Source organism: Rhodamnia argentea, chromosome 3, assembly GCF_020921035.1.
Source record: "Rhodamnia argentea isolate NSW1041297 chromosome 3, ASM2092103v1, whole genome shotgun sequence".
NCBI lineage: Eukaryota > Viridiplantae > Streptophyta > Magnoliopsida > Myrtales > Myrtaceae > Rhodamnia > Rhodamnia argentea.
The window spans coordinates 13,270,915-13,293,659 of record NC_063152.1 but is presented as its reverse complement, the minus strand read 5'-3'; the positions used below and the strand labels follow the sequence as shown (position 1 = coordinate 13,293,659).

At 39.7% G+C, this 22,745-nt stretch overlaps 3 protein-coding genes across 4 annotated transcripts; 2 read left to right on the top strand and 1 right to left on the bottom strand.

The window, feature by feature from the left end:
- Window positions 1-334: 334 nt before the first annotated feature.
- Window positions 335-5,287, bottom strand: LOC115757013 (probable beta-1,4-xylosyltransferase IRX10). The gene is made up of 8 exons (XM_030697075.2): window positions 4,841-5,287; window positions 4,131-4,277; window positions 3,600-3,664; window positions 3,230-3,299; window positions 1,687-1,899; window positions 1,025-1,168; window positions 776-911; window positions 335-697 (listed from the first exon to the last, which is right to left on the bottom strand). Exons 1-8 carry the CDS (start codon window positions 5,207-5,209, stop codon window positions 468-470), a joined length of 1,374 nt encoding a protein of 457 aa, XP_030552935.1. The 5' UTR covers window positions 5,210-5,287; the 3' UTR covers window positions 335-467.
- Window positions 3,993-22,150, top strand: LOC115757017 (UDP-N-acetylglucosamine transferase subunit ALG14). 2 transcript variants are annotated; one of them, XM_048276870.1, is made up of 7 exons: window positions 3,993-4,004; window positions 5,572-5,576; window positions 19,117-19,332; window positions 19,431-19,570; window positions 21,209-21,355; window positions 21,446-21,505; window positions 21,614-22,150. In XM_048276870.1, the coding sequence occupies exons 3-7, from the start codon at window positions 19,167-19,169 to the stop codon at window positions 21,788-21,790; spliced, it is 690 nt and encodes a 229-aa protein (XP_048132827.1). In that variant the 5' UTR covers window positions 3,993-4,004; window positions 5,572-5,576; window positions 19,117-19,166; the 3' UTR covers window positions 21,791-22,150. The 2 variants fall into 2 exon arrangements, with proteins under 2 accessions (XP_048132827.1, XP_030552939.1); XM_030697079.2 differs by lacking the exons at window positions 3,993-4,004; window positions 5,572-5,576 and adding exons at window positions 11,246-11,257; window positions 16,085-16,090.
- LOC125314501 (chlorophyll a-b binding protein of LHCII type 1-like) lies at window positions 13,037-14,014 on the top strand. The gene has a single exon (XM_048276868.1). It carries the CDS (start codon window positions 13,096-13,098, stop codon window positions 13,888-13,890), a length of 795 nt encoding a protein of 264 aa, XP_048132825.1. The 5' UTR covers window positions 13,037-13,095; the 3' UTR covers window positions 13,891-14,014.
- Window positions 22,151-22,745: the final 595 nt, after the last annotated feature.

Genomic DNA, 22,745 nt, shown 5'->3' with positions numbered 1-22,745 from the left:
GATCCTGTCAACAAAATTTGGAGAATGCAGTAGGCAAAGTTCATATAAGTCACTTGCGCAGACTTTCGCATCACTACTCTTCAGTATTTCTGGATATTATTTACTTTGCATAGTTAATTATTCTAGAATAGGGTTTGCTTACAAAGCTGCCATTCTTATTTTGGGACAATACCCATGTCAAAAAAACTAAGTTCTTATCTACCCATTCTAGCAGGTTGATTAAGAGGACGATTAGGAGGACCAACCACAATTTCAGCAAACATTAACTTCATCAAATAGGTCATTAGCAAGGGCGCACGAACATTGAGGAAAGTAACCAGAATGGCGAGAAGGCGAAAATAGAGCAATGGCTATTTGATTTTGGGGCACAAAGAATTTGTGGTTCATGAATAAACATCACTACTATTCACGTAGGCTAACAATATCGATGGTTCGTGAGAAATGATAAAAACTTTGGAGGATAATATTCAGGGTAAAGGCATGGGAGGTCTCCACTTGGAGAACTCAATCAAGTCTCTGTTAACAAATGATCTATTGTGCAGCCAAAATGTCTCGGTAGACTGGTGGAAATATCTCACTTTTCTTTGAAGTTCCCACAAAATTGCATTAGTTGCTGAGCACGGGTTCAACTCAGGAGCATAGACCCACAAGCACCTTACCTGCCTCCCATTGGCAACCATCTCTTCTATGGCTTCATCTGACACAAAATAGAATCGATATTAACTGATGGCTGATTATGAGGGGGGAGACCTGAAAAAAGGTGTGAGATGCCAACCTGGTATCGACTCCAAGTACTCCAACAACTCCGGCCCTGTTCGAGAAGATGGCCACTTGATCGATATCTTCTTGTAGTCGATAACATTTTGAAAAGGCAGTTCTACTTGATCTGACAGGAGCACTGGGACACACTCCTATTAACCAAATCATGGAGATTCTCTACATTACATATTGCATACCAGTATCTACGCAACATGAGTGTGCGAGGGTTTTGCACTGGACATGTGCAGAGAGAGAGAGAACTTACCACAAAAAAAGCCTCATAAAAGCGAAGTGTCCAGGATGACTCCCCACGTGGAGCGAGGCAGAACTTAGCATTCCGTAGGTGTTCAAAATACTCTTGCCTGCCCAATTTGTCTGGGCCCTTGAACTTCAACTCTGGACATTCAAGCTGTTTATGATATTAATAGTCATAGTACAACATATACATGCATTTCTTGGTTATCAGACTATTTTGAATGGAGCTCTTTTTGTTGTTTCTTTAATGCATATGGAGTTTATTATTCTGTGTGGTACAACTTCATATGCGCATGGAACTTGGTAATATAGCTAAAAACTGCAAGCCAATTCATAAAAGATGTTTTATAGTTGTTCCTCAATAGTATACCCCTAGAATGTTAAGACGGAAAACAACATAATTATCCACTGAAATTATCAACTCCTTAGCAGTCTTCTAAGGGGGAGTCCTGCTTCAAGTTCCCTAATCATGACGATGTTTTACCCAACCGATAATCTTAGTCCAGCAGCCATAGTTCAAACTATCAGGTGAACATACTCTGGAGTTTACAGGGAAGTGATGAAAACCGAAGACATGAGAATCCAAACAATAAATCACTCTGGTATCCATCACATTGATTTCCTAATCCAGATTCTATAAATCATCAGCTGGGATTATTGCAGAAGAGTTACCTTCTCTGGAAACTGCTTTGCAAGTTCTATCAGCCGAAGACGGCCAACCTTATTCTGAGCACGACCTAAATAGTTTGCCAAGTATTTCCTCTTCCATAAAGGCAATGGCTGAACCACAGCATCACTGGTCATCTTGTCATCAACATTGCCAGGAATGATGATATCTTTCCAAGTATTAAAAGCACTTGAGTCCCGCTTATCAGTCCGATCACCCTGCACTAACCGATATATCAATAAATTCCGTTGTCAAAACTTACATCAATAAATTCCATTGTCAAAACTTGGGTCTGGCAAATATTTGGTTGGTCCATCTGAAGTAACATTACTTGACGATCATTAGGATCGTCAAAGTGCAATGCCTTTCAAGAAAATCACCTATGTATGAGTATGATACTCAAATCACTCAACCACAAATTCCAGTACTCTAAATACACAATCTCTCATAATAATTACCGAAGATAAATCTCCTCAAGCATTCTCACATTTGAAAAGCAAACAAGAATTCTTTCTTTCCGTCAACTACTCAATCTAGTAGAACAAGGACAATTACAAAAACAGAAGCATTAAGATGTTCACCTTCTGGCATGTAGAAAAAACCAACATCTGATAATTTCCCAAAACATTGATGAATAAGTATAAAATGGAGCAAATTCGAAAAATCCTGTTTAGTATTATCAACTCCATGTCCTCCCAACTTCGTGTCCTTGTACATTGAATACAGGAAAAGGCTGTTCACTTATTTCAAAAGGGAAAATACTAGATGTCCTAAGAAATATCACTAAAGTGTGATGTGGAAATTTAGATTAGGTATTGAAATAAGTGAGGCCCGTGCTTTGAATCATTGGTTTTCTAACCCAATAAAAATTGACATATCAGTTACTAAAAAGAGTAAGATTTCATGGCACATGCAGCATTATCATTCTAAAATTCATCCAACAAACTACAAGGGAGAGCATTGAAGGTAGTACCAAGCAATCACCAAAGAAGAAAATCGAAAGGTGGAGCTCAAGTTTAACAAAAAAGTATTCTCATGTCCCTTTCAGTTGCCTTAAGAACAAAAAAGAGACCAAACCACATGTCCAGTATGTTCACAAGAAAACGCCCACCACAAAACACAACCAGAAGAAAGTCAATGATAAATGTTACCACATTGGTTCACATATCTTTTGCAGTCATATGATTCCGAGATCACTAAATGATAATTTTTATTCTGGGGCATTCATAAAACAGGAAGAAGGAGAAATCCGCTAATAGAACCAAATTACACCATTGGTCAAGAGTAGGGAGAACAAAGAGAATGCTTTACAACAATAAAGGACGTCATTTGACATAAGCTAAGTCCACCAGACACACGAAAACAAATATATGCCTCTAACCCCGACACTATAATTTTGAAGGAGAAAGCTATACTTCATCGCACAGCTAGTAAAGTCTAAAACATAAAGAAAGTACAAGAAGCCAACCATGTAGCCTCTCAATCACGTCACAAGTCCTAACTGAAAATCATTAAAGAGCAACATATCCTGGAGAGTAGGTAATGTACCTCAGGGGTGAGAATTATAGACCTATTAATGTAAGTTACCCAAGATTGAAATAAGTGAGCTCCAGCACCGCTGCAGATTCACAAAAGAACGACAATTGATCACCAACATGAGGAAGCTAGCAAAGCTGAACAACTGAATACTATCATCAAATTTCACTGAAGGCTGGATCAATGGTGAAGTCGCTCTAGATTATTCATAGTTTCAAAGCAATTTCATGATCCACTGCCAAATGGAACATTGAGAACACAGAAACTTTATGCTTAAATGAAAAGGATCAGGAAAGCAAGATGAATGGAGTCATAACCATCACACAACTTTGACCCACAAACTCAATTAGTTGCCTCCCACAATGCAACGAATTAAGGGTACCTTGGAAAGACAAATATGTGGTTGCGACCTCCTGATAACCTGAAATAAGGCATCTGACTCAGAACCTGCACTGAACAAGGCAAAGATCAACTAAACAAAAAGAGCAATATGCATCCACTGAACCACGCCAACTTAAAGCCACTGAAAAAACAACAAAGGACCCTTTGTTTGAATTCTTTTCCAAATTGAGTTTCCTTACTTCAGAAAAGCAAAACAAAGTCAAAGATGCTTTGAAAGTTAGTTCCTTGCAAATCTATTCCAAAAGTTGTTTCTGAAAACAACCTTTGTTTCCAGAATCATAAACTGCTGCTTTTAATTGTTATCATCTGAATATATGAAAATTCGAAACATCTGATGCAGAACCAATTATCACTTCAAACTAGAAGGAGAAGTAGCAAAATTAGCGTCCTCAAAATCTATCATAGTCTAGTCATTTTGCACTAGAAACAACTGATTGGTTTTTGTTTTTGTTCTCCAAAGTGCTTTCCTAAACAGCAGAGAACTCTCCAAACACCGATAAAAGTTTTATACCTTCACATAGGTCTGGTTGATCTCTTTGTCATTAAGGCCTCCCATCATCCGAACGCACTTAACATAAGCTGGCACAAAGAAAAGATCTGCTTCGTCTTTCCTTCTAGTACGAAATCTTGATTCTAGAAAGAGCCTGTGTATTTTCACCTGCATTATCAGTGGAAACTCTAATAATTAGCATCAATGGCATGCATAATAAAGAAACCACAAAGCTCCACAACTTATAACTAAACATTCGCAAGCTACAGAGGAGACCAAACACAATAGCTCCAAATATTGTATTCTTCTCATAATTTCTCCCATAAGACTTCTAAGTTCCTTCATGATCAATGCTCTCAAAAACATGGTCCAGAAACATTACATTATTGCATCACATTTCCTCTTTCGGATAAGGGTCCAAACAATAATCTCGAAGCAATCTATGTACTAAAAAGTCCCCAATGCTCCTCCAAATGCTAAAATAGTTTGAAATCTTCTAGAGTTGCAAGAACCACACAGACACACTAATATCATACTGAAACCAAAATTAAGAACATCGAAGAGACAAAAGCATGATTGCAGCTACAGAACTAGGCTTCTTCTGTCTAACAATCCCACATGACCAACCTGCGTATCATCAGTTCACAATTGTAACTGCATGTCACCTCGAAGAAGAGACTCGAAATCGCCAGATAAGCACTAAAATGACACTGAAAACCGAAATTAAGTACCTGAGAGCCCCATTGACCCTTAACACAGCTCTCCGGAGAGATCCGGCCGTCTCTCCCGTACAACAACGCCTTCAACCCGTCGACCTCGTCCTCTTCGTAGACGTAGATTTTGAGCGACAGGTGAGTCCCGTACCCTCTGGTAGGCCACGCGAGGGATCCGACGCCATCGAACGGCGCGACGGCGGAGTCGTACTTGCTGTCCCGATCGATCACCGCGGTGGTGGAGCAGGGAGCGAAGGAGTGGTCGAAGAGCCTGGTGAGGAAGAAGGTGGTGACGACGACGAGGAGGGCGCCGATCTGGTGCGTGCGAGTGCAGGGAGTGTGGCTGTGGTGGTGGTGCGGCGGACCGAGAGCTCTCGGCTTGTTCATCGCCGGTGACCGGTGGTCGTTGGATTCCTCTCGCTCACTGGGAAGTGGCGTAGTCGCGAGTGTGAATTTTCCTCTTTCATTTTTTACAAGCAACGGAGTTCGACCCGTCTAGAGTACGACCCGACCCGCCGCCCCAAACTTTGCTACCGATTTTGATGTGCAATTCCAAACCCGTCTCATTAAAGTGATCGGGCCACATCCAGCGTCGAGTACGCCCGACCCGCCCTATTAATTTAATAAGCAAATTTCTCGCACTAAACAACAATAAATTACACCAAAATTGAACTCGATGCATTGCAGAAATCGATCTCTTATCATGATTAATGGAAATTACATAATAATTTAATAAACGATTTATTAAGTACGGGTCCCGAGTATATCCATCGAGTAAATCTCAAAAAGTCCTAAACCTTAGTAGGGTCGGGACAAACTTGCATATTGTCTGAAAATGATCCGAGATGAAAAATATTTGACCAAAGACTTGTTCTTGGGTTTTTAGAATGAATCGGGTTCCGTGGTGATTCGGACAGGAAATAGCATGACGAACTAAATAAATTGAGGTAATGAAGAACAATATACAAGAATAAAGAACCGACAAGGTAAATTGCAGGAAAAATTGACAAGTGTTATTTATTGCGGATCCTTTACAAAATCTTTCTTTCGATTATTAATAATTGTGCGCAAATAATATCCGTCGGTAGCGATTACTTTATAAATGTTGGTCCATCCCTAAATTCTTAGATGCACCTCAATAACTATCTCCCTTATCCACTAAGCGGTTGAACTTAGACTTTGTTCCTCCTGCTTTCATAGTGCCGTTCGCCGACCACCCAGCGCCGCCGACATTTCGTGGCCCATCATCGGCAACGGCTTAACGTTTTTGATTCCGACGTGTTCCCAAACACAACGGGCTCGCATGTCGTTGACGTTCCATGGGCCTTTTCGTCGAAGCCCGGGGTTTGGGCGAATCGGGTACCCGGCCATACCCGTCCGGCTTCCATCCCCAATCTGGTGGGTTATCGAAATCCGATTGAGGACACAGCAAGGGTAATAAAGTCGGGTTAGAATGTTATCCATTCAAGACGGATTGGGTTCAGCTCTAGTGTAGAGGAGCTAAGCTTGCCTAATATTGCCTTTTAGACTCATCTTGGCTCGAATTGCATACTGAATGGGAGAAAGTATTCCTCCCATTCATTTATATAAAATTAAAATTAACTCGAAAGAGGAAATTTTTTATGCAATGGCATTAAGCATTGGAACTGTAATAACAAACGTGCTCAGTTAAGATCATTATTAAAATGAATTGTCCTTTCAGAAAAGTGCTCACATGTACACAAAAAGATAAAAACATAAATCACGAAATAATATGGACCGAAACGGCCAATACCTTGAATGAGAGGAAAATTACTAAAAAATCATAAATCTATTGCAATTGGGTCAATTCAATCCTAAACCTTTTTTTTTTTACTTGAATTATAAAAATTTTGCATTGATGTGAATTTAGTCCATTTGGTTGACTGGTGCTAAAATGGATAATTTTTAACAATATTTTCAATTTTTTTAATTATATTTTATATTTTTTTCCTTTTTTTCTTTTCTTTTTCTTTTGTGAGGGCCAAGAAGAGGGCACCGCCGAGTCCGTCACCCAGTGGCTGGCGCCCTCCTGCTAGCCCTAACAAAAAAGAAAAGAAAAGAAAAAAAGACAACAAAAATGTTATTAAGAATATGTAATAATAAAAAATTGAAGAATATGAAAGTATTATTTAAAATTTTCCACGTCAACGCCAGCAAGGCGCATCAACTTTGATTTGCCAAATAGAATAAATTGAAACAAATGTAAAAGATTTATATTGACAAAAAAAAAAGATTTAGAATTGAATTGGTACAATTAGAATAGCCATAAAATTTTTTTACTAATTTTCCCTTTGAAGGAGTGTAGTTAGAGTGTTACGTTATACATAGTCCGCAACTTTCTTTTTGTCTTAAACATAGGGCTAGATCATATTTTTATGTAATCATTCTAACCATTAAACACTTCACAAGCATATTATTAAGTGATCCACAATGTTGTCTACGGATTGAAGATTAAATAAAAATTCTTTTGAAGGTTAGGAGTAAGTATTGCATGCATTTGATGCATGTGAGTCTTTCTATCTCACTCATTATATCATGTCGGTCTTACATGGGACTCACATTATTCAATGGCTAAGACGGAGTGGGCTCACATGCTCTAAGTGTATGCATAATTTTTTCAAAGGGCATGGAATTCGTTATGTTTGGTTGGACATTGGGCATTCAAATTGTGGGTTTAGTGTCCACTTTGTCTAATTAGACAAGAATTTACGCCGCCTCCCATTGAGTTTTTGGGAAGGTCTTGAGGAAAAGGCAAAGAACTTTAGTTTAAAGGGTTTTTTTGAAATGCAAATAGTGTTTAGTAAAGTGCAATTTAAAAGTGCATTAAGAAGCAACTTTGATCTAAATGATGTTTAGAAAAATCGCACTTGTAAATGACTTTTGCTATTTTTTTAGAAAAATAAAATCTCAAACTCCAAGTCGGATGCTAGCGAAGGGCTTAAGCTTTCGGTGAGCCATATTTGGCATCGCCGGCCTCAAGGACCCTCAACAAGGCTGCCTAGGATCATGCGGCCTCAATCGGCCCTCGTCGAGGTCGTACGACCCTTGGTTGGGGTCGTCAACGGTGAGATCCGGCTTCGTCGGCGACATCCAATGCTGGAAAATGGTGAGTTCCAAAATTTTGAACACTTAGCGAGGGCAAAAATGGAGAAAAATTATACTAGCATTTCGAAAATGATAAAGCCAAAATTTCATACGGATGTGCCGTGTCTTTTAGAAATGCAATTGCATCTTCTCAAAAGAAACCGAAGAAATTGCAAAACCGTGCTTGTATTTTATCCAAGGGCCTTTTGGTAGATCTCCATGAAATGTATGAAGGCCCCAATGCACGTTCGGAAAGCACGATTCCCTTGTCTTGAGCAAGCTGGGGATGCGATCTCGACATTTTTAAGAAAATGTACAGAGGTCTCGTCTCGCGCAGCTTTAAAGGCTTTTGCATGAGAAGGCCCAATTGGACGAACGCAATGTCGAAAACTTTTTTCTTTTTTTGGGCTGAAAATGGGCCTTTCGTCTCGTAACGGGCCATGTTGCAGTTTCTTAAAACTCAATGTAGGATAATTTATTTCGCAAAAAATAAACTATTTGGAAAACATTTTCTTAAAAAAACAATGACTTGTATCGCTTACAAAACTTGAATGAACAAAAATATTTTCATCATCCACGAAAATTTTTAGAAAGAAATTGCTGTCAACGATGATTTTTTTTCTCACTTGATTAATTACTTCAAGTAATATAAGAGATTATTTTTTGAATAAAATATTTTCTAAACGATTTATTTTCCATAAAACAAGTTGAGCTTTAGTGATATCATAACCGCATAGACCCACGCATGAACTTGTGAGGTCCACTGCATGTGTGATATGTGTTGCCTGTGTTTTAAGGCTCCCATGTTAGGGAAAATCACCACAAAAGTCTTATGTCTATTGCAATTTTGTCAATTTCGTCTTATAACTTTTTTTTTTTCGATTGAATGCTAAATATTTTATATTTGTGCTAATTCAATCCATATAGACGCTGAACGTCCTATGTGGTGTGACCGACACTAACGTAGATAATTTTTAGTAATATATTTTTATTTTTATTTTATTTTTCTTCCTTTTTTTTTTGCTTTCGGAGCCGACATGATACTACCTTTGACTTGTAGATAGTTTTAGGTTTTTTTCCCTTGTATATTTTCGACTTTATAAATGCAACCAAAGGTTTGAGTGGTGAAACGTATATCCCTTATATATGTTCTTTGTAGATGTGACCATTTGGACCTGAGTAGGTCCCGAGGGGAGATAGGGAAAGGAATTCCCCGATATTGTGGAGGGATTTTCTCGTAAGTTATCTCCGTAATCCGTTTCTCCAGAGAAAAAAATAAATGGAGGGAACTTAAAGGCCTTTGGTTAGGGAAGATAGACCCCAGATCATCTTCTAGTGGCGACTATTAGGTAGGTAGGTATAGTAGCCTCCCGTACCTAGAGTCACGGAGGGAAAGCTTCGCTTCTTGCTGGGTAGACCTGTGCCTTGCACAATGTCTTGTAACCGGCATGAACAATTCTTAATAATATATATTTTTAATTTTCTTTTTTTTCTCCTTTTTTTTTCTTTTGATAGCCTCAGCTTTCTTCCCTCCCTATATTTTCGACTTTACAAATGCAACAAAAGGTTTGAGTTGTGAAACGTGTATCCCTTATACATGTTAACGTGTATCCTTTATATACGTTCTCTGTAGATGTGACTGCACGAATGTTCAGCCCCTTTGCAAAAATTGACACCCCTATCTACGTGTGCACGACCACATCAAGAAACTCAAAACAAAAATATTCAAATGTCTTTACAAACTGAAAAAAAAAAAAAAAAAGACACATGAGGAAGGGGAGACGCTAGGGAGCGGGAGATAGAGGTGGCACCCTCCACCGCCGGTGAGATAGCCGTGCGAGGTCCGCAACCTTTGTTGATAGCAAGCAAGGGCCACAGGCAACCGTGCACCAAGGGTCAACTTACCATCAAGAGGCCGGCCCCAACCTTGCTCGAAACTGAATAGTGCCAAAGCTCGACTCGGCCCGAACCCTCTTTGGGCTGGGTTGGGTCGATTTCTTTTTTTTTTTTTTTTTGAATAAAAATCACTTGACATGTCCATCGAAATAAAAATATTTTTATTGCCCATAAAAATATTTAGATATAAATTGCTGTTAAGAAGGGTATATTTTTTATCGAATATATTTCAAGCGATACAAGTTAGTATTTTTAGGAAATATTTGTCAAAATATTTATTCTCCTGGAAATAAACGAAGCCTTAGTTACAATTTCATGTGCGTTCTACCTTTTTAATGCGAGTTTTTTGTCCAATGATAATATGAAAAAAGGAGTAAACTTTAGTCCATACTAATATAAAGGCCCAAGCGTTTCTTGTGTAAAAAACATTAATAATTTAAATGATTTTACAAAATCGCCTTAGTGTGAAATATTTGTATCTACACATGGATGAAGCCAACGTTCAAGTTTGGTATCCACTTTAAATAACAAAAAAAAGAAGCCGCTAACCCGGTAGTCGGTTAATTATTTCTGATCACGCGATCTCTCAATCGATGAATGCGTTATGCAAAACATACGGTGATGATGTGTGAATTTACGGTTAAAATTGTACCATCCCTAACAGTATGAAAACATTTCCCTAACAAAAATATGTTATTCTCAACATTGAATATTGAAAAAAAAAATTACCAAAAATTCCAATATTCATGAATATTTACCTAACAAATTTCCAATAGGTATGCTTCGCATAATTGACCTTTGAAATTTGTATTTCCATCCCTATTTTAGTGTAAAAGAAAGGGATAATGACACAAATAGTCCCTAAACTTTGACCTAATGTGCATTATAGTCCTTGAATTTTAAATTTGTTCAATATGATCCTTGAACTTTAGCCTAATGTTCAATATGATCCTTGAACTTTTAGTTTGTTCAATGTGATCCTTAGACTTTTGCTACATGTTCATTATAGTCCCCGAACTATATGAAAATATTTAATGTAGTTCTTCCATTAATTTAAGATTAGGGACAATAATGAATATTTTCATAAGTCCAGGGACTAAATTGAACATTTACTAAAAATTCAAGGGCTATATTGAATAAGTCAAAAGTTTAGGGACCAAATTACACATTGGGTTAAGGTTCAAGAACTACATTGAACAAATTAAAAGTTTAGGGACCATATTATATATGGAGTCAAAGTTCAAAAACTATTTGTGTTATTTTCCCTAAAAGAAACCATCCACCTTTATGCCCAATAAGATGCATGGAGCGCATGCGAGGAAACTAAGATATAAATAGAACATACTACTGCTGATAAAAATGAAAACTTTTGTTAAGATAATGAATTTTTTTGACATAACTAGAAGATTATGTACACATATATGAACAAAAAACGTTCCAGCACTTACATTTCTTTTAGAAAGGTTGCTCACTAATCTGAAAAGATTCAAATTTTCAAATTGTAGTACGTTAGTTATATGATAAAATTATTAATTCACACATTCGACCATCGACAGAATACTTATAACATAAGTAATAACTAATATATTTGGAAAAAAAATAAACCTATGATCTTATAAAAATAAAAGATATTGTTAGTTTAATATGATAACATTTGAAAAGAGGATTGTTATATCTCAAAGGTCTTTAACCTTGGATTCGCATTTTCTGGGTCCACTTGGCAACCTCACAGCCACTATCATCTCACCAAGAATCTCCCACCTATGCTGACATTGGAGGACACCACGTGTTGTTGGATAGCCCTATCTCATTGTCCTGTCCGAGGACTTGGTCCGATCCTGAAATAGGAAGATAAGCTTTGCATCCGTTATTAGTGAAATAAGTGCATCGAAAGACTTAAATTTCATTGTGAAAGTAAGATTAGATCTTAAATTCCTAAAAAGTACAATTAAGTTATCAAATTAGTACATCGGATTCTTTTTGATTAACCTAACGAGAATTACTAATGTGTCTTTTCATTAGTTTATGTCTCTTACGTGGCATTAATCTCATTAAAAAGTGAAGACTCTTTCGATGACTAAGCTTAATCGGTTAGGGAAATCTTACAATTTCTAGCACCATTTTTTCAATCTCAGTCTGTTTTTAGAAGAGAATGCAAAATGTGTACAAATCAGCTGGATGAGATTGTCTTTCTCTGTTGCAATTGGCTGCTTTAAAATGAACTACAAAAATGCATAGCCAAGAGATGCATCGACTTTTCCACGAGCGGATTTGTGCGCGATGATTTCCGACATGAAATGAAAACAAAGCATAAACGTTTTCGTGTCATATGACACAACACAACTTAACTTGAAATTAGCATGAATTGACATGCTGGATTTGTGCGCGATGATTTCCGACATGTTGTCATGCTGGAGTTGCTACCCGTGAACTGATAAATTTTAAGGAGATTAATCTTTCCAAGAACACATCCACTATGCAGCAGCCACGTCGAGAGTGAAGGAAAGGCTCCAAACAAGTATATGACGGATGGATAATGATGAGCTACAAGGCCTCTATAAAGGGTCTTAGCACAACTTCAGACCAATCAATCACAACATCACAATATATTTTTTTGACAATTTAATCGTATATTTTTTTGATCAATTAAGTCTTAAATCTTATATGCCAATTGAGTCCATCCTGTTAATTTTCATCGGAAATTATTGATATAGACATCATCCATTCTATATGGTGCGGCCAGTCTTGACATGATCAATATTTAAAATATTTTAATTTTAACAAAAAAAAAACAACACAGAAAACTAAAAAAAAAAAAATTCCACATTTTTGTTAGCCGCGCCACTTAGGATGACCGATTCCATGTTAGTGCTTTTCGATCAAAATTGATCAAATGAACTAAAATGACGTAAATGCAGAAGATTTAAGATAAAATTGATGAAAAAAAATTTAAAAATTGGATTGATAGAATTATAATAGATTTATAATTTTTTTTAATTTTCCTAACATCACGTGGAGTCATCGAAGAGACTTGAAAAAATCTATCAAAGCCGACATCAACTGCACGAACTGGTGGAGTAGGGCGAGCCACGTGGGATACATAGCAAAGCCAAGGATGGAATCTTCGACACCCAATCAAATGCGAGATAGAGATATCACAAGATAAGGCTCGTATCACTCCAGCCCCTGTATTTATATTCCACCAAACTTAACCAAATTCATATCATTCTCGCCTTCCTTACTTCACCAAAGTCCTTGCATTCGAAGCGACAATGGCAGCCTCCACCATGGCTCTCTCCTCCCCTTCCCTCGCCGGCCGGGCCGTGAAGCTCTCCCCGTCGGCCCCCGAGCTCTTCGGCAACGGGAGGGTCTCCATGAGGAAGACCTTCAGGCCCGGCCCGTCCGGGAGCCCGTGGTACGGCCCTGACCGCGTCAAGTACCTCGGCCCTTTCTCCGGCGACCCCCCCTCCTACCTCACCGGCGAGTTCCCCGGCGACTACGGCTGGGACACCGCCGGGCTCTCGGCCGACCCTGAGACCTTCGCCAAGAACCGCGAGCTCGAGGTGATCCACGCCAGGTGGGCCATGCTCGGGGCCCTCGGGTGCGTCTTCCCGGAGCTCCTGGCCCGCAACGGCGTCCAGTTCGGCGAGGCCATCTGGTTCAAGGCCGGGGCGCAGATCTTCAGCGAGGGCGGCCTCAACTACCTGGGCAACCCCAGCCTGATCCACGCCCAGAGCATCCTCGCCATCTGGGCCTGCCAGGTCATCCTGATGGGGGCCATCGAGGGCTACCGCGTCGCCGGCGGGCCCCTCGGCGAGGTCACCGACCCGCTCTACCCCGGGGGGAGCTTCGACCCGCTGGGCCTCGCGGACGACCCCGAGGCCTTCGCGGAGCTCAAGGTGAAGGAGATCAAGAACGGGAGGCTGGCCATGTTCTCCATGTTCGGGTTCTACGTGCAGGCCATCGTGACCGGAAAGGGGCCGTTGGAGAACCTCGCCGACCACCTCGCCGACCCGGTGAACAACAACGCTTGGGCCTACGCCACCAACTTTGTCCCCGGAAAGTGAGCGAGGGTCTTATGCAGACGAGAGGGATTTTGTGACGATTTTTTTTTTTTAATGTGTCCTCATCTCGTGTAAATTCATGCAAATTACCTAATGGAGAGCCGAGAATAATGTGACCCTTTTGTGTCCTGCCAAATTTTATTACTGGTCTACCGTCCTTGATATGAAAATTGCCCATTTGCTCGCTGCCCGGAATCGAGAACCGCTCGCTACCAAAGGTCCGTTTTGCAAAATGAGTACGGGAATCGCCCGCTGATTTCATGGATCCATTCGAGCACCAAACCGGGGTTCTCGGGTAGATCCATGGAGCGATCCTACCGAGCATCAATAGTAAAGAATACCCTCGGATAGTCGCAATTTGCTTATTTCCTCGAATATGTTGCTTGATCAATTAGAATGCCCATGTGACAGGTACGTGATTGAAAACTTAAGAGAGTATAGATAGAACTCTTATCTTGTAAACACTTTGGCTTCCCTCACAAATTAAACTAAATACAAGAAATCCCAAGTAATTATCCTCGTGAAATTTATTTACACCTGCATAATCGACACGCTCATATTGCAATCATCAATTTCTTTACTGCCATACAATCTGCACAAGAGAGCAAAATATTCCCGAATAAAGAGGCAAACTCAAGACTCCAGTGATTCCAGTTTTCTTTCCTTCCATATAATCTGCACAACAGAGGCAAGCTCCTTCAAAATGGAAAACAAGACCGAAACATAAGCCGACACTAATGACTCATTAGCATGCAATAACCTTGTGATATCAGCACATTCAACAACAAAAAGGATAAGTATATATCCAGTTTGGTTCGGGCAATCCGTGTGAGCGGTTCCACCCTGAAACTCGGGACCGGGCTAGTACTCACCGGTTCCCATTTATAGGAACTGGGAACCGGACCCTTCCTCAAGGTTACTGGCCAGTTCGCTTCGGTTTGGGTGACTCCCGGTTCTTTTCCACACCACTGCCTTAGAAAGATTAGCCTAATTTGGGAAATTAGGGTTAAATTTGCTAATCGGTATACGGACGAAGCTAATTATTTGTTGAATAGGGCAGGGCTACCGTGACGACGCCGTTGCTTTCGGTGAGTGACGGGCGGACAGGGGCCACCCGTTTTAGTTGTTGGAGAGAACGACTGGGTTCTATATTTAAAGAAATAAACCAATGACGTCAATAAAGGGGAGAAAGAAATAGCCCGTGGGATAATTTAAACTATTCAAACTCAATACATACTTCCACCAAAAAAAAAAAAAGAAAAAGAAAAACTCAGTATATACAGATAAAGACCTACTTCGACAAACAAAAAATCAACATATACCTACGGAGAGAAATCGAATCGTTACTTGAACTAAATAAAACCCGACATGATACATGTTACACTTACCTTAAAAATATCATGAACTAGCTAGTCCTCACCAATTTTCATATGAGAAAAAAGGGTTTTAAAGACATAAAGGCTGCGTATGGTAACGTTTCAGTTCCTGAGAGCATATTTGAAATAGAAATATTTTTTTGTGTTTCTATTCCCGATTACGATTTTGGGGAACAAAAATGCATTTGGTTAGTATAAAAAAAAAAATTTTCACCAAAAGGAAGGATCTACAATCACCAAAAAGCGACCTACAATCGGGGTGGCGGCGGCCAGAGGCCAAAACGGCTTGCACGAGCTTGCCCTCGAGTTGTTTCTAAAAAGTGTTCCAAAACTCAGAAATAATTTTTTTTTGTTTCTTTTTTTGGCTTCAAAAATATTTCTTTTTCAAAAGTGTTCCCCAAAACACTTTTGGAACATTTTTCAACCATACGCTTTTCAGTTCAGAAAGTGTTTCGGAAACACTTTTGGAACAGAAATATTTTTCGGGGAGTATTACCATATAGACCCTAAAATGTTTGGGTCGTTCACATGAAACGGCACTAAGTAAATTCAAATGACCAAACATGATAATTACTGCGAAAAAGACGGGGAGGGGGGAAAGGTGAAAAACACAGATATGATAGTACACAGGAATCATCATCCTTGTTTCACACTTACATAATCATCAAAATTTTGATCGTTACTTCTGTAGATTTTTCACGTTTGTATTATATGTCAAATTATATTACTTTTAAATTTTGTAGTAAATACCAGTACGGGATCAACGTGATGTAGATTTTCCATTTTACCTTTTTGTTTTTTTAAATTAAAGATGGTGGAAGAGGCAGGTAAATCTCGCAACGGCCGCAGAAATTTATCAGCTTAAGCCATAACTATCCAGCACCTATGTAGTATCGACACGACACGGCATGTCGATATGTGATTGCTCAAAAAATAAAAAATTTCTACACGTTTGGACACGTTGTATATTAAATGTATAATTTTTTCATATATACATGATAAATTATTATTTTTACAAATAAATAAATAGATAAAAAGAGCCCTAGAATGATTGAAAAAAAAAAAACAATCCTCATCTATCAAACTGAAATCAAACTCAGAGCATAGGAAACGATGTTACTACCAACTATCCAAGTCAGAAGCCTCTGATTAAAAAAAAAAAAATGAAGTCAGAAGCCAACAAAGAATGAGATCCTCGAAGCCAAAAGTTCTTAAGGGGTAAGGTCGGCAAATTATAATTTTTTTAAGGGCAAAAAAGTCAAAATGAGAAAGACCCAACCCTAATTTTGGATCTCTCCTCCGCCCCTGCTCTCGAGTCTGTTCGCATCCTCTCTTCGCAGCCTTCGCGCTCTGTCTTGCGTCGTCTGTCGCCTCCCCTCAACGCGTCGCCGCTCGCAGCCTCGCGGCCGCCGGCTTCGTCTCAAGCCGCCTCCTCAGCTCGCCTCGACTTCTATGGTAAACTTTTTGATTTCTAGGAAGACTTGATGAATGACAGCCTTGTTTGATGGTCGTATTCGATGAATGATGCACTATGCAGCAACGGTAGGATTCTTGATTTGGGAGTAACGTGCCCAGTAGCTATTCCCCGTTCCTCACTTGTCCGTTCTGTTGACTGCATGTCGAAACTCAGACACATATGTACGAGTTGTTGACCGAGTGTTCGGCCGTATCCGACGCTTGTCAGACACCGACACGTGTTCGACACATGAACACAGATTAGATGAAATTTTTCATCCGTTTACTTTTAAAGTTCAAAGAACTTAAAATTTCTGTGTTCGTTCCGTCGTGACTGTACTTTGCTTTTGGGATTACCTCGTGGCATGCCTCATGATATGGTTTTGCCATGTCGTCCACATTCGATGAATGACTATTATCTTACCGATTTATCATCTTCAAAAATTTTATTATTGAGTTTAAATTTCCAAAAATGAATTCACTGAAAGAAATCACATCATATATTTTCTCAACGGATACAATTTGCTCTTAAACGTAATTTCGTAATATATAAAAAAAAACGGCGTAGTGTTCTAGTTAACTAAGAATGAAATAAAGGGTGTAATTTATTCCCATAAGCAAAACTTCTTGAATGATACAAATCTTTGTCCTAGCTATATAGTTTCCTTAAACAAACCAAAATTTAACTAACTAAGACCGGTGATATAGTTTTAATGAACTCACGAAAAATTTAAGGAAAAACAAATCTACGACTTGTTCGAAACATGCATTTTTCACGTTTCTTTTATTTTCGTTTCTCATTGGAAATCGAGTTGTTTATTGCAGTTTATTAAACTTGAAATAGGGTATGACCAAAAAAAAAAAAAAAAACTTGAAATAGGGAAAGAAGCCCGTGAATTATTCTCGCTCTTTATAAAATTATCTCTGCTTCGCTCACCGCTGACTCGACGCTGGCCATAGGCACCTCCTCCGCTCCTCCGCTGGACTGGACGACGGCGGCGGCGTTGCAGATCGGCATCTGTAGGGACCCGGTGCCTGTTCTCCAACTGGCTTTCACTCGTACGTTCCTCTCCCTAATGGGCGATTTCAATTCACGGGATAGGTTCATGACTACTAGTCTTGTTCATCTTCGATTCGTCGATTCAGCTCGCGCCTTTCTGTCCTCTCGCTTCTTCTGAATTTGGACATATCCCTCGTGTATTTTTCTATCTCATGGTACAGCGAGGAACAATCCAAAGTAGTGTTCTTCTCTCTTTGGGGTCGATTTTGATTGCTGCTGTTTGCGTATTGAAGCTCTTGAGTTGCCATTTCTGCACGCTTTTATGAACTCTGGTTCGAGTGGGCATCTCTATTTTGTCGTAATTTATCAGAATCGTTTCGTATCCTGGGGCACTAGATTCTAAACCAAAACCCAAGTGCAAAGTCTGCTTTTGGGCTTTAAAGATCTATGCAGCGTCTGATGGGGGATCTGATGTTCTTCAGCAGTTTAAAATCTTCCGCGATTGTTTTGTTTCTTGCGCAGACCTTGTGTGGCAATAGCCGGAAGGGATTGCAGCTCACGTGACGGGACGTGTCTTGCAGTTTGCACCCTTTTTAACTTTAAGCCACAATCCTATCGTCTTCCTCGCTTTCTCTCTCTATAATCTCCATCATCTCTCTCTTCCCCTCCCTCCACAGACTTCTTCAGAGCTGGATCTCAGTCGACGTTGTCGATTGAAGATGAGCCAGTACGACCGACAAAACCAAATCTCAGGTAACGATCGAACCCATCCTCCAGCCCATTTCGATTTCGATTCCTCTCCCTGGAATTTCTCGCCGATTTTGTCTCGGCAAATTCACTTCTTTTCTCGCGGCGGGATCTGGCCGTCGCCGACCTCGCAACCTACCTCGCCTCCTCCGACATCACGTGCCGCCTCTCCCCCCCTCGCCAACGTCCTCCACTACCATGTGCTCCTCCAGTTCGTCTCCTCCTCCGATCTCCACCAGATCCCCCTCCGGGCACGCGTTGACTGCGTGTCGAAATTCGGACACGCGTTGACCCCGGAGGAGTGTCCGTGCTACATAGCCGGCTACAGCATCCTCACTCGCGATTACTTCGAAATCTCCAAGTTGTACGCGCCTTGATGAATTTCTGATGCTTTTTGAGCTGAATATCCGTGTTTGATGCTCTTAATCATTCCAGAACTTAAAAAGTGTCAGTTCGGTCATCCGGCAAATTTTCGGTCTTCATTGATGATTTAAGAGGATTTCGTTCTCTCTCGCAGAATGAGTTGTAATTGTGTTGCTTTACATTACTCCTGTTATTTCTGGTTTTCATGTGTAGGGCTCAAATATTTGACGTTCTCCGTTCTGATTTTGTTGATTCAACTGAGCTATGATCCTGCAGGTTAATCATAAGGGCACTCATTGGAAATAAAGTTTCAATCTTGAATTAGCAAAAGGAAGCACATGCCATTTCCTATGCAGATCATGGCTCTCGGCTATGTTGTAGCTGCTCTTACTGCTCTTGTTCTTCTGATATCGATCCGGTTTCTATATGTTGTACATCGGAGTGGCAAACTGCTCCATGGGAAATCTCAGAGAAGCTATAGTACCCTCATTGTTTTAGGCTCAGGTTAGCTAAGTAAATGGTTTACTTTTTAGCTTCTTTCTGGATTTCATTCTCTGTGAAAAAATTGTGGTTATACTATGTCTATGCATCGATTTTTGCAGGGGGTCACACTGCCGAGATGTTGAATCTCTTGTCTGTGTTGGAGAAAGATAGGTTTGCACCTAGATTCTACATCGCGGCTGCCACTGACAATATGAGTCTCCAAAAAGCTCGCTTGATGGAGGACTCTATGAGTGACGCGGTAAAGCGCTTATAGCTATCTATAAGGATATGGCAGCTGCATTTCCTGCTTTCTGCTTGTGATACTTCTTTATAATTGCTGTTATTGTTCTTATCAAACTTTTAAACTCCATTGTTCGTTCAAAAGATGCTTCAAAACATTTTGCGTATAAGGATTCACATTCAATTTGAGTTTTTGATTGTGCCGAGACATTCTTGTTTATGGAATAGGAATGTAGATTGAGCTCATTTGTAGGCGGGGGAGGATGAGCTCGTTGAGGAGAGTGGAAACCAATTCCAGCTGCAGATTTGAAAAATAGCAGTCCTATCGGAGACCCTTCACTTGTTTTAGAGTCAACTTTTGGTAGTTTTAATTACTTGAAATAGACTTAACTATAGCTATACGAGGCCGTTGGGATAAAGGAGCTAATTTAGTCAGTTTCCTTCATGGAGGGGTAACCATATACAAGAGTCACTAAATCATTGGGGAAGCTCGAGTTGGGGAAAAAATCAGTGGGCAATAAGGTGAATTGAATCTTTTAGCTATTTCTAGGGAAGTAGTTTTTTTATTTCAGGGTCCTGGTTGCCATACTTGTTTGCTGATTAAATTTTGTGATGTGCATTAGAAACATGAGATTACCAGCACATAGTTTGATACCGTTAATGATAAATCTTTGCTAGGAGATGGTGATGGTGTTAGAGCCCTACCTATCAGATTCCATGTTTCACATATTTGTGCAAAAAGCACTGGAAGAGGGTCTTTTGTGAAGCAAGTGGCATGCTAGTCGGTTGACTGCAGATGCGTGTTTGTACGAAAAAGGAATAAGACTTAATATATCAAATCACTCAACTGTGGCCACACAACAGACATAAAATAGTACATTGCAACCAAAGTTTTTGGACACCTTGTTGCTAAAGATTTTCTGTTTTATGGTAACGGCTAACTTTGTTGCCTGTTGACGACTTTCCACTCTTGTAATAACACGCTCCTATAGAAACCTAGTTTCAAGAGCGAGGCAACCTTGCATTGAAACAATCCATACTGACTAACTATTTGGGTTCAATCTGAAGAAATTATACCGAAGTGATTATTTGCGTGGCTGTGCTAGAATCCAATCATCTTTTGTGGGAAGTAGTAAGGCAAAGATTGATTAATGGACAAAATAAAAGAAATAATTGTGGTCGACTTCCTAGTTGGATAGTGCTAAATCCAGTTCCGCTTGAATAAGAAACTAGAACAAACTTTTGAGATTTCATCTTCCATATTGTGCTATTGTATGTGCATAGTCTATAGCATTTGTGGCTTAGTGTCATCGTCTTCCCGTGATGACTCATTATTGCTTAACACAAACTCGAAGAATACTTTCTTTTTGCAGGATTTAATCCTCCGTGGGTTCATATGTTTTTCATAAATTTGGGGCGTCAATTTCAGTTATCACTAGTTTAGTTGGACAGAACACACACAGTGATATGCACACACACATACGTACAGAACAAGCATGTGATCCTAAATGAAGAAAAGCATGTGGCTCCCATTAGAGCAGTCGTCTGTTGCTGGCTCAGCCGGAGCCATGTCATTCGCTCATTCTATCTTTTGTTGATTGCAGCTGACATTTGTTACATACCACAGTATTTACTGAGAAATCTCCTGCATGTGTAGGCTGGGGTCAAGGTAGGGAAAACTGCAAAGTATTTGCAGATATACCGGAGCAGAGAAGTCGGTCAATCATATGTAACCTCTGTTTGGACGACTTTAGTTGCCACAACTCATGCACTATACCTCATGATTCAACTCAGACCAGAAGTGGTAATGTCTTCCTATAATTTTCTTCTTGTTTTAGTTAGTTATAAATTTGCTTTGCGTACTTGATGGATAACGATCCCCTTGGAAGTGCAGATCCTCTGTAATGGCCCCGGGACGTGCATTCCACTCTGTGCAATTGCCTTCTTATTCAAGGTTTGAAATTCCACTCTGTCGGTGGTTTCTTTTTCCGAATTGTGGAGGATTCATGTATTGATCTGTTTGTCATTAGACACTGAAAGACAGCTATGGAAACTGTGGCAGGTTCTGGGAATCAGATGGTCATCTATATTTTACATGGAGAGCATAGCTAGAGTGAAAAGACTGTCTCTAAGTGGATTGCTTCTCTACAAATTACGAGTAGCTGATCAGTTTTTCGTGCAGTGGCCACAGCTGCAGAGAAAATATCCTCGTGCCGAGTATGTGGGTTGTCTTATGTAGGTGATTAAGGTTTGTGTCTTACACACAGAGAGAATCATGTGTCTAATTCAAAGCAACAATTATGAGGCGGCGGCAGCATAAATACCGACTTATTAACAGTATTCCTGCTCCGGAATAAGGGAGGCTGAACTGATTTTACCAGAAGGCGCACAGCAAGCATATTTGGTAGTTCTTGCTTCCAAGAAGATGTATTTGGCTCGGCTCGAGTATTGTCGTTACAAGAGGATATGCTAATTATCTGAACAGTGTAGAGGCTGAAGTACATAATTATCGATATGTTGTGTCGATATGGTGCACATTGTGCCTCCGCATTCGTTTGAATTCTGCATGCTGGTTTAGGGGGGAAAATTGGTGTTTGGGCAGCATTTGTTCAAATCCGACCCAAATCCGATCTTTGCGATGCCAACCCTCATTCTTATAACATTTTTCATTAAATCAATTTTTAAGGAATATACATTGAGAAAGTTACTGTTTGGAATTCTCGATTTGTCACGAGAAAAATAGCAAATTGCTCATGGTTGAGATGATTCGTTTGCAGTTCGTCCTAGTAGACAAACAAAACTGAGGAAACTAGTGGGTGATTCACCAATATATCCTGACGTCCGGGTAAAAAATGATGCAAGCTCTTCTGTGAATCCCATCCAATTTTGGTCCTCAAAACTGCTTCTTGCTACTTCTCTTTCCTTTTTTCTCACGTCACATAACCGAGTTACAATGTCAATTCCAATTTCCATCATCCAAAATTCAACTAGAGAACACTGTTTAGGTAGATATCAATTTGTACTCCTAATGTCATCGCGCAGTCAGACATAAACGGGAAAAATTGTACGTATAATCTATGTCTCATAAACAGTAACTTTACCAATATGTATTTTTTTTTTATCTTTTTATTTTAAATATACGAAACAACTCAAAATCGAAACTTTAATCCAATACTAATGACGTCACAAAAAAT

What these genes read in the sequence shown, in the direction of transcription:
- LOC115757013 (XM_030697075.2), bottom strand. Translation starts at nt 5,209, where the DNA reads ATGAACAAGCCGAGAGCTCTCGGTCCGCCGCACCACCACCACAGCCAC. An exon ending in AGGGTCAATGGGGCTCTCAG is followed by an intron (nt 4,278 to 4,840) that starts GTACTTAATTTC and finishes CTGATAATGCAG; the next exon opens with GTGAAAATACACAGGCTCTT. An exon ending in CAAAGCAGTTTCCAGAGAAG is followed by an intron (nt 1,169 to 1,686) that starts GTAACTCTTCTG and finishes TATCATAAACAG; the next exon opens with CTTGAATGTCCAGAGTTGAA.
- LOC125314501 (XM_048276868.1), top strand. Translation starts at nt 13,096, where the DNA reads ATGGCAGCCTCCACCATGGCTCTCTCCTCCCCTTCCCTCGCCGGCCGG.
- LOC115757017 (XM_048276870.1), top strand. Translation starts at nt 19,167, where the DNA reads ATGCCATTTCCTATGCAGATCATGGCTCTCGGCTATGTTGTAGCTGCT. An exon ending in CCTCATTGTTTTAGGCTCAG is followed by an intron (nt 19,333 to 19,430) that starts GTTAGCTAAGTA and finishes CGATTTTTGCAG; the next exon opens with GGGGTCACACTGCCGAGATG. An exon ending in CAATTGCCTTCTTATTCAAG is followed by an intron (nt 21,506 to 21,613) that starts GTTTGAAATTCC and finishes AAACTGTGGCAG; the next exon opens with GTTCTGGGAATCAGATGGTC.